General features: G+C 32.1%; 2 protein-coding genes across 2 annotated transcripts in view; one reads left to right on the top strand and one right to left on the bottom strand.

The window, feature by feature from the left end:
* Positions 1–6,935, bottom strand: part of Rfx (regulatory transcription factor Rfx) — a 29,203-nt gene extending 22,268 nt beyond the window's left edge. Inside the window, exons 1-5 of the mRNA XM_068774449.1 lie at positions 6,757–6,935; positions 5,134–5,222; positions 3,141–3,245; positions 2,488–2,578; positions 2,095–2,160 (exon numbers count right to left, since the gene is read on the bottom strand). Of these exons, the coding sequence (XP_068630550.1) occupies positions 2,095–2,160; positions 2,488–2,578; positions 3,141–3,245; positions 5,134–5,222; positions 6,757–6,784 (379 nt within the window). The 5' untranslated portion in view covers positions 6,785–6,935. The remainder of the gene's footprint in view (positions 1–2,094; positions 2,161–2,487; positions 2,579–3,140; positions 3,246–5,133; positions 5,223–6,756) is intronic.
* Positions 6,936–8,229: 1,294 nt separating this feature from the next.
* Positions 8,230–10,025, top strand: LOC137930986 (ubiquitin-ribosomal protein eL40 fusion protein). Its single transcript, XM_068774367.1, has 2 exons — positions 8,230–8,386; positions 8,459–10,025. The coding sequence occupies exons 1-2, from the start codon at positions 8,339–8,341 to the stop codon at positions 8,852–8,854; spliced, it is 444 nt and encodes a 147-aa protein (XP_068630468.1). The 5' UTR covers positions 8,230–8,338; the 3' UTR covers positions 8,855–10,025.
* Positions 10,026–14,841: the final 4,816 nt, after the last annotated feature.

Here is a 14,841-nt window from a genome sequence, read left to right as displayed (position 1 = left end):
TTATTACGTACATTTGGACGCATCCACCTGAATAATCCGATGGGGCATCGACAATTATCTATTTTTTTTTATTAACATCGTCCCCCTGCGCACGCGCTGATTTTCGACTCAGTTACAAAGACCAAAGGTTTGGTTTGATAGATCGCTTGTTAACAGGTGGGAGATAATCGTTGATATGAGACGTCAAGGGGTGAGATTTTCGATGTATTTTTGCAATTGAAACGCCGAGGGCTTCCGAAGGAGCTGAGCTTCCATTTGTAATTTAATCCCTTAATAATGCGCGATTGAAATAGCCCTCCGCTAGTTGAGATACAACTTTTGCAACAACATACGAGACATTGTCAAAATATCATTTTTTGTAACCTTAAATAATATTTATTTAAATCGAATTCTATACGTAAACATTCATCGATATTTACATGAACGCAGCCAATATTTCAAAACATAAATTCTAAATGTCATCCCTAGATGGCAGCATTTTATAAGCTAGACTTCAAATTTGTATTGGATTTATTATGATTTATAAATTAATGCATGGTACACCCAAAAACTTTTAACTTCAGATATAATAACGTAATTATAATGTAGTAAAAAAAATTGGCTTCAAAGTACTCGGCGATAAATATTGCATATCGACCTTAGGAAAGAGAATATCGGCTAATTATGGCTTCGTAGAGCAGTATCTCTGTCCCACACTACCTATGTGTCGTTTTGTCATTGTATTTCGTACGACAGAGATAACGCTCCACGAAGTCGAAATTAGCCGATTGTCTCTTTCCAAATGTGCAATATTTATGACCGGGTACTGGAGTTCATTTAAATTAATCGAGAAATTAATGTCTCTTTTAGAGTAAACACTTTATAAAGACTAACCTCATGCGTCACTTTTTTTTAAAAAGGTATTGATGTATAAATTGGAACATTCATTTATTATATACGAGGTATGATAAAAAATACGATGGATAAATTTTAATACTTGAAACTGTGTCTACATCCATTTGAATGAATACGTTCTATAACCTGTTCCGAATTTGAATAAGTTGCTACTTGTTCATCTCCTTTCAACAAAAAACTGAGAAAATATGTCGTGGATTTTGAACAACGCGTTAACCTAAAATGTAGTAATTGCAAAAACGTGCCAAATAAGCTAATGTTAAGCTAGCTGGTGATAATTTGGTGACTTTGAACACTGTTTACAAGAGGTATAATCGATTCAAAAGCAGGAATGAATCGACTGTGGACGAGGAAAGGCCGTGGTTTCTTTTGACGACAAAAACCGACGTAAATGTGCAAAGATTAGCGAATATAGTTCAATCAAATAGGCAATCGACGATTCGAAAGCTTTTCAAACAACTAAACATATAGTAGGAGGTTGTAAAATCCGGAAAATGGACTCGCTTGTTTTTGTCAAAACAAATGTCTGTCCACACCCGCCTTACTCTCCGCAATTAGCAGCATATTTCTGGCTCTTCCCAAAAGTGAAAACCATGCCGATATGAAATCGTTCACCGTTAAGAAGGTGATGGCCTTCCGAAAGTAACAGAAGTGCTTCCAATCGTGGAATCAACGTTAAGTTATGTACATCGCTAGCCAAGGAGAGTACTTTGAAGGAGATTAAATTTGACGCAACTACTTTGCTCGTAATAAAATTAGTCAGCGTATTTGTTATCATATCTCGTAACTGCATGGTAGAGGAACACATATATGTATCTCAGTTCCAGCAAAAATAGTTTATAAGAGAGTATATTTTCGCAAACTGTGTGTACAGTTTGGCGATTTTGTATGTACTTTTTACGAGATAAATGTGGAAAATAAAAATCAGCTTTTAAGCTTTTATAACTGACCGCACAGTGAGCCGTCAATAGAACTGCCATCAAGACGTTATGCTGTTCGTATATATAATATACAAAGATTGATGGCATCACGCTATTTTAAAAAAATATATCTTCAGCTATTTCTCCGACATATAAATATGAAACACCAAACGATAAAAGCAGTATATTAACAATTGAAAACCATGCAAATAGTCCGAAATCCCCAAACATGCATTGCCCAGTAGGTAGAAATAAACAAAATCGAATATAAACCACTTGCTTTCCTGGTCGCTGACCGCCTCTGTCTTCACTTGCTGGACGTCACCTCCCTTCCATGCCCCCTGCACTGTGCACGCCACAACACAGACAAATAAAACTTGTGCGAATTGTGCTCACACACACTACTGCATCATATACATGCATAACATAAAAACATTTTAAAAAAGAGAACTTCTTTCTACTTCAAAAATTAAAAAATAAAATAACTTGAATGTCTTTTAAAAATGAAACACGAAACATATGCACTAATAAAATTGACAAACATGAATGGAACGCAATGTCCGATTCAAAATTATCTTCTTTATTCAAATCCAGTATGAATTTAAAAAAAAAAAAAAACATTGCTATACTAACAGCGACCTACACATGCTGGCTGAAAAGAAAAACAACTCACTGGCAACTGTGATGTACGTGTGCTGTGCGTCTGCAGACGGACTGGACTGGCCCGAACTGTCGCCATTTACTTCCACCACAGCACCGGAGACCTGCGAACATGATCGTTGTGTCTTAAGATACATTGCTCTTCTTGAGTTATATTACTCCTTGTTCCGTATTCCTCGTTACTTAGGATTGTGAACCTTTCTCGAAGGTTCGTCAGTACCGGTTTTTGACTACTGAATTTGACTTTGACGTGATATAACTACGGCATGGGATTGTGGTGTCGAGGTGGCAATTAATTCTTTTTTCCGATAACCAAAAGTTTTTCCAATTTGTGACCATTTTTCCTGGCCATGTAACCAAAAAATCTAGACCGTATAAGAATTGACAGTATTCCAGAATCTGTAACGTTGATTAGTAACGCATTTTAAAACAGGAACATAATGTCAGTCTTCGCTTGTCCTTTGAACGTTGCGGACGCGTTTTTAGCGCGCATAATAAATTCTATTTAACCTGTGGACGTCGGGAAACCAAAAAATTGTTACATCAGTAATGAAAACAATCCGTAACATTCATAAATCAGAAAGTGACAAATTTCGGCCTGTAACTTTTGACATTATATCTAAGCTGAGAAATAAATAAAAAATAGAGCTTGCTAACATAATATACCTGTTGTATGGCATGCTGCAGGTGTATGGAACTCGGGAGCTCTGGGATGACGATGAGCTCCCGCACCGAAGTAGGCGAGGCGTCTCCGGCCCCGGTGGCGGCGCCCTAAAACAGGTCGTACAATCTCTCCCAAAATATTCAAATATACACTACTTGGTTTCAGTTGAAGTTAATGCTGTTAGCGCGGGGGCTTTTGCAGCTTCATTGGAACTGAGTTCACGGAGCGAAAGGGTGAACTTAAAAATAAAACAGAAGCTGGACTGAATGCGTCTCATTCCAATCGTACGATGATGTTCGCAGGTAGTAAACCGCTCTACCAGAGTAGAGCAATGTAGTGTTGATGTTGTGTATATGCTGCTTGGGACGCCAGCATAGACCACAAGCGAGCCAAGGATGGAACCGGATCCAACCTCGGTTCGCCCAATTTGCGGTTAGAGAGCGGGCGGCCGACCGCTAAGAACGAATGTTGTGGTGAGAATTGTTTTATTCTATTGTGAATGACGCGATGTACTGTGCGAGAGTATCGCAGTTGAAGTGGTCGCTGGTGCTGTGTGGTTGACGCTTGAAGTGTTGTGAGTGTCTGCAGCAGGGGTCCAGATATACAGCCTTAGCCAACAGTGTTAGGCATAAAACACCTGCGTGCACCCCATAATCTAATTTTAGAAATTACTTACCTGTTTTACAATGAAATTAAACAAATATATAAGGATTTTTGGGAACCATAAACATGGCCCGCAAAACGTGAAAAGCGATGATTTTAAAAAATTAATACAAAAACATTTATCAGTCGTATTTTGTCTCTCGTAGTTACAAGAAGTTGTTATATGTTATTTATTAGGAGAGTAGAGAAAGTCATACGAAATGACGAAACAACGACGGCTTAGTATAGAAACTGATATAAATACAGATTTCAAATTAACCACAAAGTAGAGATCATTGAAATGGGCCATTAGTTTTTGGACTGCGAGAAGAGGACACAGAAACTGGTTAAAAAGGCAAAAGGCCAAAGAGAAGCTCTGACTTTCCGACAACAGGAACGTCATTTGAAAGTACTGAGGGTAGACGAATAAAATAAATAAATAGCTGAACCTAGTTGTACCTTGACAGCCGTAGTGTACGGTTCTCTACAGATGTTTCATTTATTTATTTAAAAACTTTTTTGTATAACGGAGAATTTAACGCCGAAGGTTGTATCTGCCAGTTAGCCCTTTGAGTGCTGCAGAGATAAATTAATGTCGGAAAGTAATGTCGTTTCTGTCGACATATTTTACAGAAAAACCTATGGATCTTTACCGCTCCGGCATTCAAAATTTGTATACAAGGTGGCAAAAGGTTAATAAACAAGGTGAATATATTGTTGATTAAATGAAACTTGTTAATTAACTTAGTAAAGCGGACATTACTTTCCGGTCCTTCTAATAGTTAATGTCATAAAACACGAAAAATAAAATAATAAAGTTAAATTAACTAAAAAAGAAGAGGATCGCTTAAGAACAGCTTATTTAAATATACTAATGGCTATTACATAATATAATTATATATAAATATAACACAATTTAAATATTTATATGTCTACATATACTACTGATATAAATATAATAAATAATAATTTCCAGCTATCATGATGATTCCGATATATCACGATATTTTTACGCTGGTAATAATAAATAATAAAATTCACTGAAACTGTGTTGTACTTAAAAGCGTTACTATAAATAAAATTATACATAGATGTTGTTGCACGGCAAGATCGGTTAACGTGAATATCTTTGAGACCCTATGCCTTGCAATAACTCACAAGATGATCACATAATTATGTATAATCAAAAAAATATAAATAAATCGTCTGCTACATGACGTAAAAAATTACTTTCATGAAGTTAATTATTATATGGGAACTCAACAAATACATACATTGAATAATACACTGTATATATGGCCCCATATTTTAAAATCCTTTTTATAAAAATAATGTTTTTTTCCAAAAATCTACCTGCGCAGGCGCAGCCAGGCGCGCCGCCATGTCGGGCGAGGCAGGAGGCGAAGACTCCACTAGGACCTCGTCGCCGGCGCACTCGAAGTCTGTCAAAATATAACACTTCAAAATGGCAACACTCATTAATCTCGATAATTTTTCGACTGATTAAATAAATAAGCCTATAAAAACATTTTACAAAAATATACATTATAAATTATTACAGACTTGGTATAAATTATAAATATTTTTTATCAAAAACAGTTCATCTTAAATGAGAGAATTTTTAATTACATAATACATTAATATAAACTACATACAATATGTACATATTATATATGAATATTTCATAGTATTTCTCCATTAACCTTTATCTTAACATTAAAATTTGAATCAAATATTATTAAAGAACTTAAATTTTCAAGCATGAATTTGCTAGATAACTTTTGTTTAATAAGTAATAACAGTTTAATAAGCAAATATTAAATCAATAACTTTAATTTAACATTATTAATCTAATAAGAAAAACAAAACAGCTGAACAAATGAATACATCATTTGCAAATAATATTTTAAATCAATTTCAAACAATAGATTGTTATAAATATAATTGCATAACGCTATCCCAGGTGATAGAGATGTTATTGATCTGGCGGAGGCTCGGGGTGCGGAGAGTATCTAGGGATTGTAACCCGGCAACACCTCATCCCTCCGCGTCCCTTTTACTCTCAATCAAAGCTATGTACACTCACTTTCTAAATAAAACACATTCTCAAAGCCCATCTCAGACATTTTCACTGTGATTTAAACTACACTGAACATGGAGTTAAAACAAGACATAATTGTGCCTCCGCTGACAAACACTGAATGAGGTATTGATCTAACTGTTACTATGATACAGAGTGTTCTGTATCTTGTTCTCTCTAGTTTCACTTTTAATATGGCTACTGGTTAAGGTGAGTAGTGCATTGGCTTTGCGAGGGGGAGGGCAGGTGGCTTGTAACGCCTCAGTGACAACACCTGCCATTAGTGTGCATTATGCTTCGTTGAACAAAATTACCCTAGTGTATTGATAATAGTGGCAGCTATGTTTATTTACTATATTTGCTAAAAGTGATAAATTTTATACTGTAAATACTTCAGTAACTACAATATTAAAAGGTTATTGTTTATTTTCTTGCAACAAAACTGATCAATATTTTTATGATTATTTAATTATATTAAAACTATAACAATAATTGATTTGGCATTGTGAGTTTTATTAAAAGTTAATTTTAAATAGTATTTTTTCATAAATTCACTAAATAAATGAAAATTATTTGTGAAAGAGGTGTTTATTTAGTGGAGTAATGGAATAAATTAAACAAAGGAAATATGATTATTGTTACTAAATAATGTCGTAAAAAAAACATCTGAAAATTGGAATACGTTAAAAAGGGTGTAATACATGGTATCGCCGTGTCAGGCACCGCCGTCTCGTCCTCCCACCACAACCTCTGATAAAATTGATATCCAATCGCGATTTCGGGAAACAAATAGGCGACGCAGGGGGAACCAGAAGGACGACGCCCGCTAAGTAACATAAACGCTCGACAGTGCTATAGTTATCTACGTTCTATTTCGCTTATATCAGGTACATTACCTTTATTTTTCTCAAGATTGAAACGCATAAAATCAAGATTCTGCCAGCCACACTAAGCTGTCAAATTTATCATCACATCAATAATATTCTAACACTTAAGTAGATTAATATATATGTAGAGTATTTTAATAGTACTATGCAATTATCAATACTAATTCTTGCGATATTTTATGTAACACGATATTCAGTGTTGTTGTCTGTAGCTACACCCGTTTCCTAGGCTACGGACCCGGGCCAGCTCTGAGTTGTGAAAACTGGAAAACTTTGACAGACCAGATAGGTGGCGCTACGGATTAAAGAAAAAACAAAAGAAATAACTCGATAAAATAAAGGCGGATTAAAATTGTAAATAAAACCTTATTGGTCAAACTTTAAATTAAAGATTTATATAAATCTACAGTATTACGTACACAGCTATAATTTTTATAATGTTTTACGAATTTTCTATAGTTTCAGCATCCGTAAGGTGTTTTACGCCTTATGTTTAATAGTACGTATTATTTATGTGATCAATATAGCTAAAATTGCTTAAAAAATAAGGATTGAAGGAGATGTTAGATAAATAGTAAAAAAAACAACTGTCCACATTTTAATGCTATGGGAGATTGCTTTGAATTTTGTATTATAATTTAATATATTAAAATAAACAACGTCACCTTCGATATCACTAGCTTCAAAAACAATCATAGGAGCACTAATAGTTGTGTACGATATATTCTTCTCGGATGTATTTTCCGATTCAGTGTAAAACTTAGGTAACGTTGCGAAGTTATTTAAATCCATTACGAAGAAAGCGCAGTATTTATCTCCTAGGTAATTAATTTATTTATGAAACCTAAACGTCCTTACTGACATAACATTATTTTTATAACACCGCAATGTAATCTAGTTGGCCATTTATATTTAGCTTTTTTTATTTCTTTTTGCATAATTATTATCATTATTATGTTCATTTTTTGTAAAAATTATTTTTTTACAAAAATAAAAATATATGAACTTCATTATAATAATAGTCTAAATAAAACCATTTAAATTATAATTTGTTTATTTAATCTTGCAATAATTGATTAAGATGACCTTCAATTTTAATGCGTCCACGATTAGTCCATTAATTTACAAATGGTATGTACCAAGTAGCTTACTGCGCAAGTCATGTACACATACTGACATAAGTATTCAATAAACGTATCTAACGCCTTTCTTACATACGCTTCTTCTTTTATTTTCACTGTGATGTGTTGATAACAATAAGTAAAACGTTAATATTCTTTTAAAATATTATTTATTACAAAAATGCTTTAACAAAAATATTTTGAAAATATAATAATTAAATAATAAATACTTTTTTTAGTTTACACTTTATCTGATAAATACCGTAAGAAATATCGAATCTCCACAAATCATGTCCCAAAAGTCGTAAGCGTAGTTATTTACAAAGTTTTTATTAATGGCAATAACAATGTACATTTTTCATTGGATGTAAAACGCGAATACATGAATAGCACAAACAATCATATTTAGAAAATTTGTGAAATCAAAAGTTCATTTAAAATTTGGTTGTAATTCACAAATAGCAATCAATATGAAGATAATTATTAAAAAACTGCAGGGAGGAGAATTCGTTTTAGACGTAAGTACATTTTATGATAATGATTTTGCGTTGTAAATAAATGCAATTTCTTAAATCGTACAATTATTTAAGGTACTACCGACTACAACTATAATTGACATCAAGAAAAAAATTTTTAGACAACTGAAGATTCCGGTAGATCAACAAAAGTTGTTATTACTAGGCAGAGCGTTAGCTGACGATAAAACCGTGTCTTTCTACCCAAACATCAAAGAAGACACTAAACTAAATCTGGTGGTTAAAAAACCTGAAGGTCTCTACGAAGTATCGGTGAAGTTGTTTAAGAGGCGCGGAATGAATGACTTGGAAGCCGCAAGTTCTGCTGACAGAGTGCTCCAAGTTATTAAAGAAAAATTTTATAAAATGTCATGGGACGACGTCGATAAGTTATGTTATGATTGTTTGCTGGACGAACGCGGTGTGCGTCGCCCACCCGTGGACAAGGACAACGATTGTGATGATTTGTAGACCATGTACTTATTTATTCATTTGAGCATTGATGCCTAAAAGCCATGTTCATTTGTATTAAAAATACTATGTAAATATCTTTTGTAAGATATGTAAAAAATTATTGGTAAGAAAAAAATGTTAGCAATCTTCAAAAATACGAAACAATAAAAGAAAAAATAGACATATAATCAGATTAAGTAGTAATATGAAATCAGTTTTACATTTTCTAAAAGCTTTTCAACCTATTATGATACAGCAATCTATTTGTTTATTTTATTTTTACTGTGGTCATTCTTAGTTATTAGATCATAGTTTATAGACAGCTTTCTTAACAGAATAACACAAAAGTTACATATGCATATTAACATTTATATAATGGTATTGTGTGACAATAATGCCCTTTTATTAGGTGTCGCTATAATTATTTTTTCCAAAAGTACCCTCACTTAACAATTTTATTGATTGCTAATACATATTGTAAGATATATCAAAATTCCAAGCAAGTTTAATAGTAAGAATTTAGAGACAAAACAAACAGATTTCCTCAATAGTATACATTTTTGATTTAACTTGTTTCAAGCCTGGTATGGATACATATTAACTTTATTCCCCTGGAATTTCAAATTACCTATAGGTAGGTAAGTTTTTATAAGCATATATAAATAAAGGATTGCCTGTCGGTAAATCTAATTAAAATGCCATGATCACCTTTAATTTAATTTAACAGGTCCAAACTTTGTGTTTAATATCAAATAATTTTGAAAGTTGAGTAAAATTAAATGTACCTTAATTTTTTATTTACATAAATAAATGCAATGTTTCATGATCACTACTGTATAATATGAGTATATGAATGAATGTTGTATGGGTATTTTAGAATTTGTTATTCCTGGGACATCATAATAATGTTCAACATATAACAAGTCTAAAATTTTTCTTATTGTTACAACATGAGATCATTTCGTTTTTACATTTTTAAAAAAAGAATCCCCTGGCCATGTTATTTTACATAGTTTTTGTTTTATTTTGAAAAATATTTCATAGAATTTAAACTGTTCATTTTTCTTGTTTTATAAATTAACGCAATTTGTTAAAAGTAAGTGTTGTAGTTAAAAATAACTAACACATTGATTTTGTAGGTACAAAATGTTATTTGAAACTGTACCTAGAAGTAAAATATGCTACAAAATAAAAGGACTTGATCAAGAAACAATTTTTTTTTTATTTTCCACATCTACCCTAGATTTTGATTGTGACTTGGGATTACTACTTGAGTATTCTATAATGTGAGTGGAAATTTATAAAATAATCAATTTCACGACTTTTTTATATTACTTGGACCAACCACATAGTTATCGTTGTGAGAAGTTGCTGGATGTAGGTAGCATAAGACTGATCATTGAGACTGCTTCATATAATTTTCTTTTTATCAATATAATGTCTTTGTGACTTCCTGATAACTGAGTATTATGTCATAATATCAATCACCACTACCATTTTTCTCAAGGCTTATAAATTATACTTACTAAAAAATTAAACTTTATAATTAATAGACCTGCCCTACACCCCAGATTCCTCCTTCCCAATTGGCAGCGTCCTGAAGTACACTTTTTCCGACAAATTTAACAAAGTGATCTGTCAGCTTTGTGAGTGGATTTCGGATGTGATCCCCACTTCAGAACTTTAAGGCACCATCGGCCATTTATTCTGCGCGCTATATGGCTTGTCTAATGCCACTCCCATTTGCCAATCCGCTGGGTAATGTGATGACATCCGTAAACTTTTAAACCACCAATTAAAAAAAAATCACTTTATTTTTTTACATTTGGCTCTTTTAGACATTTGCCATACTTGAACCTATATCACTTTATTACTACGCTTTTTTTATTATCACCTCAGAACGTCAGAAGAAAAAGGTTAAAAAATTCCTCGTCGGAGCGAAACGAAAAATTTTCGCACGATGTCGAGTATACTCGTCGTAAAGATATGAAAATCGCATTCGTATTATTATTATACGAATCTACTGATTTTTTTTTCTCTTAAAAAGGGCAAATAAAGATCTTTTAGAAAATGTACATTTTAGAATATTCTTTAGTCTGGCAACCTTCGAAAAATAATATTAAACGAGAATCCAGATATTGCTATATATTTAATGCCTAATATGCAAGGTAGCATTATGTGCTGCACCTTGTTAAAAAAAACTATCATTGCCCTTAATTTAAATTTTTAGTTTTGTAACTTGGATTTCTTGAAATTCAGTTCGTCTTTCATTCCTATTTTATCTTTATCATTTTTTTTTAAATGAAATAGAATTTGTTTGTTAACGACACAAAAATATATATTTTCTAAAAACCAGCATGCAACGTTTGATTTCTAATCATAACTGCCTATTTTTATACCCAAAATTATTTCACTCTGTTTATGTCGAGTACACTCGTCTTTAAATTATTAAAGAAGCATAAAGTTTTTCGAAACAAAATAGTTAATCCTTTCCTTACCGCAGTCCGTTCCGCCGAAGTGGCGCCACTGAACCGGGCATATGCGCTAAGAATTGTGCATATTGCATGGCGGTAAGCTGATGTTCCAATTTTCTCATTTGTGATACATATTTAAAAATATACCAGTATATTAATTAAATATAGATGTTAGGATAATTCTTAGTGATTTATTTGGCTGTAATAAATCTTAAAACAGAGATCTACACATAAGCCCACATTACAAGGTGGATGCCGGCTGACTCCGGCGCTGGTAACGAAAGGGTTAGTTACCAATAAACATACTTACCAGAAATGAGGGATTTTTTTGCATTATTAAAAAACGTCATATTTCTATAATTTTTATTATTACATCGTTCGTCATGACTACCTATCGTAAAATACATTTTGATGGCAAGTTTATACATTCGATACAGTTTAATTAAATGCAATAATATCAAGTTACATCACATTGTAGTTAGGTTCAAATATCTACAGTAAAATAGTTAACTTTTAAGTGGCAAATGCTGTTAACATTAGCAAGTGAGTGCTTTTAAGTATCATTTAATTAAACGGAGCACTAGAACGGAGACACATGTCAAATTGTACCTTATATTTCTATTATTACGTACATTATCGATTTCTAAGTAAAATTAAGAATTTTTTATCGATTTTTGTATAATCGATACTATATGTACATGAAATCGTTTAAGATACATCGATTTTTAAAATTCCATTTTCCATTTTTTAAATTTAGAACATCCATAGCACATTGTTCCGGACAATTGCACAACTAAAACAAAATAAGTATCCATTAATTGATTAAAAAAAAAACGAAACGTGTAGACTGTACAAATATATAAGATCTCTTTGAATATCATATGGAAGAAAAATAACTTAAAACATATTCTTTCACTGAACAAATACGTATAATTCATGGATTACATTGAAAAATTGCAATTTTTATTTCATTTTATTTTCAAATAACGATTTAATCTAATCGTCTTTGCTTACTAAACGTCAAACACTATCTAAAACATTCTACATTCGATACTAATAAAATTACATAACACATTGAAATCGATTTCGTCTCAAACGTACAATTCACAACCATAGTTATATACGTACAAAGATTCAACAATGTCTATGCATTTAAGCAAAAATTAGTATTAATATTTTGGATGCTTTATGATCAAAGATCGGATATTCGGAATCATATATACCTAAATACGAGGACTGGCTTATTATGGAAAACACTTTTGCACATATAAAATCCCAGGAGACGAGTTCGAAACTGCTTGAGGGCAGGTAACTACCCAAAAAATAATTCCTGTGGATAATTTATCTCTTAGTTTATCATTGAAGCAGTCTCCATAATTTCTTGTTTTAAAACCGACAGTCAAGACAATTAAAAAGGTATAAGACAATAACTAATTATATTCATAGATATCTATCTATAATAGAAGTGTTGGCTTATATTGGAAAGGGCTTTTTATTGAAAAAATCCAGGAGATATGAGAATCGAAACTACATGAGCGATTGCTACGGAAAACGCTTGTGGGCAGGTAAATACTCCAAAAATAGTATCTTTTGTTAATATATGAACAAGTCATTGAAAAAATTAACAAGGGGCAGACGCAATGTCAACATGACGTGTATTCTATCGTATGTTAACTGAATTTGTGTTCATTAAAACGCCTTCCAGAATTAAATAACCTAAAAATAAATAAACCTTGAGTCAAATATGTAGTCCGAATATCCTACTTCTGTTTAAATTATAAACTTCATGTAAACAGCCGCTTCCATACAATTAATTGTGACAATGTTAAAACACCCTTATATCTACTCGACTATAAATAGTGCCATGTAGACGCACCCTAATATTCTTAATAGTTTATATACAAATATGTAACTACCTGTAGTGTTTAAGTTCAATACAAACTATGAGTTCCATAATCACTACAATGAGACCAATTTAATATCAAAAGATAGTAGGACGCGTCTTTACATATGTATGAATACAGGGTGATTGTCTTTATATACAGTCAATTCTTGTAAGGTACCTATCGACAAATTAATGGTTTCAGATACTATATAAAGTGTTAAAATTAATTATTGTTTACTATATGTTATACTATACTGCCAGAAGTTCTTAGCCTCTCCCACTCATATAGAAAAAAAAATTGAGAGTGTCACTTTACAGGTTGATAAGACCTTTACATCTACTACCAATCATCCTGCATAGTTTGTAAAGAAAAGTAAAAGTTTGAATTACAAAGATCATCAGTCACTGACACATTTAAAATTAAAACATGAGTATATATTTCTTAAGATTGCTCAATGCATTACATTTTACTGTTACAAAAATGTATTGCGTACTGTTTATTAAATTAAAATACATTAAATATGCTGAATTTTACCGTCATTCATAAAATTTTATTTAATTATTACACAAACAATACATTTATGACATTACAAAATGTCGGTAATCGAGTAAAGGTACATTCACAAATATATCATTGTATTAATTTAAAACTCTAAAAATGTCATTAATTTGTCATTTCTGCAATTAAAAATCAATACGAAATATGTACTAAAGAATATTTCTCAGTTAATACTCAATAAAATTTGAAATTTTGTTTACAATTTTAAATAATATAAATGTAGAATTTTCCTAACAGTACCACCATTATAGTCTTTAAATGAAATTTCCTTTTTTAGAAACGAAAACATGTAAATGTGGCCCGCAGTCGCTCATTAGACTATGGACAGTTTTATGCGTTGGATTATTACAGAATGCACTTTTTTGTCGAACAAATTTCTGGATATCGTTTCGACCCACAATTGCCTATTGCAAGACATAAAATATATAAATGGGGGAATATACCATAAAGGCCACATTTGTCAGACGGATTTGCGATCGCAGTACAATATTATGGTATGCAGAGAATGATGATACCCATGCTCTGGAAACTTGCTTAGTGACCAGGGGCAATCACATGTAATTAATGCACAAAATGTGAAATATATAAGATTGTATACCGGGATTCAAAACTGCGACCTACAACCACAAGTTTTAGTTGTCTACCACTGAGGGTCCCCTGCTCAACACAAATCCTTAGTAATTAAAGATTATAATAACCCACAGGAAACCCCATCAATAATTCTTTTTGTTAATTTAATGAATAGTAATAAATTAAAATGCTGTAACTGAGTACAAAAACTATTTTTTATGGAACAGTCTATCATTGGTCGCCAAATGGCATTTGCTTAGACACGGGATATATATGGAACCCTCGTTGCTGTATTTTAATTTGAATAAAACCATTATGGAGATGCTCACTCTAGTTTTTATCGAATTGGGCACTCCTTGCTCTTTTTTTACATCACTTGTAGATGAGTGTATTCTTAAAATTTAAAGGATGTGTATTATGGAATTTCTTCCTACTTCTTCCCCACAACTATAACAGCATGCGAAGCAATGTACAGTCAAAAAAACATTTGAAAAAAAAAAAATAGATAAGAGTCCAG

The sequence above is a fragment of the Battus philenor genome, unplaced genomic scaffold, assembly GCF_028537555.1.
Source record: "Battus philenor isolate CCGP_79_NKW_IND1 unplaced genomic scaffold, ilBatPhil1.0.hap1 SCAF_7, whole genome shotgun sequence".
Lineage (NCBI taxonomy): Eukaryota > Metazoa > Arthropoda > Insecta > Lepidoptera > Papilionidae > Battus > Battus philenor.
This window is presented reverse-complemented; position numbering and strand designations above follow the sequence as displayed.

What these genes read in the sequence shown, in the direction of transcription:
- LOC137930986 (XM_068774367.1), top strand. Translation starts at nt 8,339, where the DNA reads ATGAAGATAATTATTAAAAAACTGCAGGGAGGAGAATTCGTTTTAGAC. An exon ending in GAGGAGAATTCGTTTTAGAC is followed by an intron (nt 8,387 to 8,458) that starts GTAAGTACATTT and finishes CAATTATTTAAG; the next exon opens with GTACTACCGACTACAACTAT.